This window comes from Octopus bimaculoides, chromosome 4, assembly GCF_001194135.2.
Source record: "Octopus bimaculoides isolate UCB-OBI-ISO-001 chromosome 4, ASM119413v2, whole genome shotgun sequence".
Lineage (NCBI taxonomy): Eukaryota > Metazoa > Mollusca > Cephalopoda > Octopoda > Octopodidae > Octopus > Octopus bimaculoides.
In genome coordinates this window covers 73726082-73729297 of record NC_068984.1, presented here as the reverse complement: position 1 = coordinate 73729297, position 3216 = coordinate 73726082, and the positions used below count along the sequence as shown (strand labels likewise).

Sequence of the window (3216 nt, the reverse complement as noted above, 5' to 3'; positions counted from 1 at the left end):
GCACACAGCCACTCCTGATATATATATATAGACAGGACACAGATATGTGTCGCTAAGCCAGCTGGAGGAGATGTTCTCCTGGGGCTAAAAGCAACAGTAACATCCACCCTTAGGGGTCAGCCACATTTAAATGGCAAATATACTTCACTATATATATATATATATATATATATATATACACATACATATATATCAACTATCTTACTGTAACACCTTGATATGAATAATTGGTAACACACAATGTATAGCATTGCAGTGTAGGTTTGCATAGCAGTTTCACAGTTACATAGGAGAGAAGATACCTAAATGGTAGTTCTACTTACATGCCTTTTTGGTGCAAGATACTTTGAGGAGAAAATGTCAAAAGATAGGTCACTTTTTCACCAGCACTAAGTTCAATTGAAGATGGTCCTGTTAAGTGGGGACCTTCTATTATTGTCTGAAGGGATAATTCCTCATCTATCGGATTGGTAACAGGAACTTTGATCAATTTGCTTTCCTGGAGAGAAAGAGAAAGAAAAAGTGACAGTTTGAGGGAGGGAGAAAAAGCAAAACAGGACAAAAGTATGTATTTAGAGAATATATATACTATACTAAAGAAAGCTGCTTATTAACTAATTTTGAATATGCAACTTTTACTAAAAGAAAGTAACTATTAAAAGTTTCACTGTTTAGAAAATTGTTATAAATTCCAATTTTAATATATTCTTTATTAAAATGTGGTATTGGAGAACTTTTAATATTGAGCATTTCAACTACACACTAATATACAACAGTTTTATTCACTGCAATATGTATTTTTTAATGTCTTACATTTGTATTCCTTTTCATCTAGTATTTCCTAGCAATACACTTTTTCCCTTTCTCTTCTTTCATTGTATCTTTGTTTACCATGTCTATCGCTATTATCTTTTTTATTTCTACATTCTTATGACTTTATCTCACCCATTCTTATCCTCATCCTTCTTTTCTTCAACAATTTTCTTCACTAGGTCATCGTTGTTTCTCTCTCACAAACAAACTCTGTATCCCTTCCTCTGTTATTTCATTTAATACATTTTGTCTCTCCCTGTACACTCTGTTACTTTCATTTTCTTTCCTAGCAATTCTCTCTTTCTCTCCCTTTCTCTCTCTCTCTCTCTCTCTCTCTCTCTCTCTCTCTCTCTCTCTCTCTCTCTCTCTCTCTTTCTCTCTCTCCTGCCTGTATTCAATTGCTTTTTTTAAAATTAAATATTAGTGATTGCAAAGGTTTTCCTTGACAAACTTTGAGAATATTTGCGACATTTTTTATACCATATTTATATCAAAATTATACAGAAATTTATGATTTAAGTTTCATACAAATGTTTATGATACAATATACATACTGCACTATTTGTTTTGGAATTTTACAGTTCAACTTACGAGGAGATACCCAAAAGAAACCAGAATTGTGCAATATTTTTTTATTCATTTAGTTTACACTTTTATCACCTTCAAAGTATTCTCCATTTGAAATTATGCATCGGTCCAGGCACATTTTCCACTGTTTGAAGCAGTCCTGGAACTTCTGTAAAGTGATGTTTTTTAACAGCTCCGTCGTTTTTTTCTTCACCTCTTCCACATCTGCAAACTCTGTAGTACCAGCTTTCATCACCAGTGATAGTGTTCGAAAAAAAAGTCTGGATCAACTTCTAGCTGTTCTCTTAGTTCACAACATGCATTCAGTCATGACTGCATTTGATCTTTCAAGAACAAGCAAAGCACAAATTTTACTGGAACTCTTTACATTCACAATTCCTCGCAAGAGCTTCAGGACACACTAGACATATCAACAAGTTCATCAATTGTTTGTCAACAGTTCTCCAACATCAGTTCATGAATTTCCAAGACGTTTTCATCTGTTCGGGAGGTTGAAAGCAGCCCCATACAAGGTTGGTCTTCAAGCAAAAAATGACCATTCCTAAAGCTTCTCTCAGAGGTTTGCAAAACTTTAAGTCATGTGGAGCCAAATCAAACTGCTTTAAATAATAATGCATGTAACACGTACTAAATGTGTTGAGTGCTCTTTTCTTTTATTTGTCCACCCACTTGTATATATGTGTGTGTGTGTGTGTGTGTGTGTGTGTATGCATGTGTATTTTGGCTTGTACCTCTGTCTTGACAGCATGTGATGATTGTAAATGAGCATCACTGTCATACAAGTGATGTTTTTTATTTCCTATCTTCCAAGGTGAAATATTACCTTGTTTAGAAGCAGATGAGGAGTGAGAAACAGGAAGAGCATCCAACTGTTGAAAATTTGTATCAACAAATTCAGTCTGACGCATTCAAGTATGTACAAGTGGACATTAAACAATGATAATGTTATATATATATATATATATATATATATATCTTCATCATCGTTTAACGTCTGCTGTCCATGCTAACATGGGCTGGATGATTTGACTGAGGACTGGTGTACCGGATAGCTGCACCAGGCTCCAATCTGATCTGACAGAGTTTCTACAGCTGGATGCCCTTCCTAACGCCAACCACTCCAAGAGTGTAGAGGGTGCTTTTACGTGCCACCAGCATGAGGGCCAGTCAGGTGGTACTGGCAACGGCCATGCTCAAAATGGTGTTTTTTATATGCCACCTGCACAAGAGCTAGTCTAACAGCACTGGCAATGACCTCGCTCGAATGTTTTCTAACGTGCCAGTAAGGTGACTCTGGTAATGATCACGCACAAATGGTGCTATTTACGTGCCACTGGCATGGAAGCCAGACAGCTGCTCTGGCAATGGTCATGCTTGGACGGTGCTGTTAGTGCTCCACTGGCACAGGTGCCAGTCATTGAATATGGTTCAATTACGATTTCGATTTCAATTTCACCTGCCCCAACAGGTCTTCACAAGCAGAGTTTAGTGTCCGATGAAAGAGAGGTTGGCATGGGTGTCAGTCGTCGAATTTGGTTCGATTTCGATTTTGATTTCACTTGCCTCGACAGGTCTTTAGAAGCAGAGTTTATTGTCCAATGACGGATTATGGTCTCACTTGGCTTGCCAGATCTTCTCATGCACTGCATATTTCCAAAGGTCCTGATCACTAGTCATTGCCTCGGTGAGGCCTAATGTTCAAAGGTCATGCTTCACCACCTCATCCCATGTCTTCCTGGGTCTACCTCTTCCACAGGTTCCCTCAACCGCTAGGGTGTGGAACTTTTATATATATATATATATATATATATATAT

The 3216-nt window shown here is 37.3% G+C and overlaps 1 protein-coding gene across 1 annotated transcript in view; it reads right to left on the bottom strand.

Annotated features, from left to right (window-relative positions):
• The window catches only part of LOC106870898 (cilia and flagella-associated protein 47), a 195878-nt gene that overhangs the window by 25188 nt on the left and 167474 nt on the right, over window positions 1-3216 (bottom strand). Inside the window, exon 52 of the mRNA XM_014917133.2 lies at window positions 324-499. Within this exon, the coding sequence (XP_014772619.1) occupies window positions 324-499 (176 nt within the window). The remainder of the gene's footprint in view (window positions 1-323; window positions 500-3216) is intronic.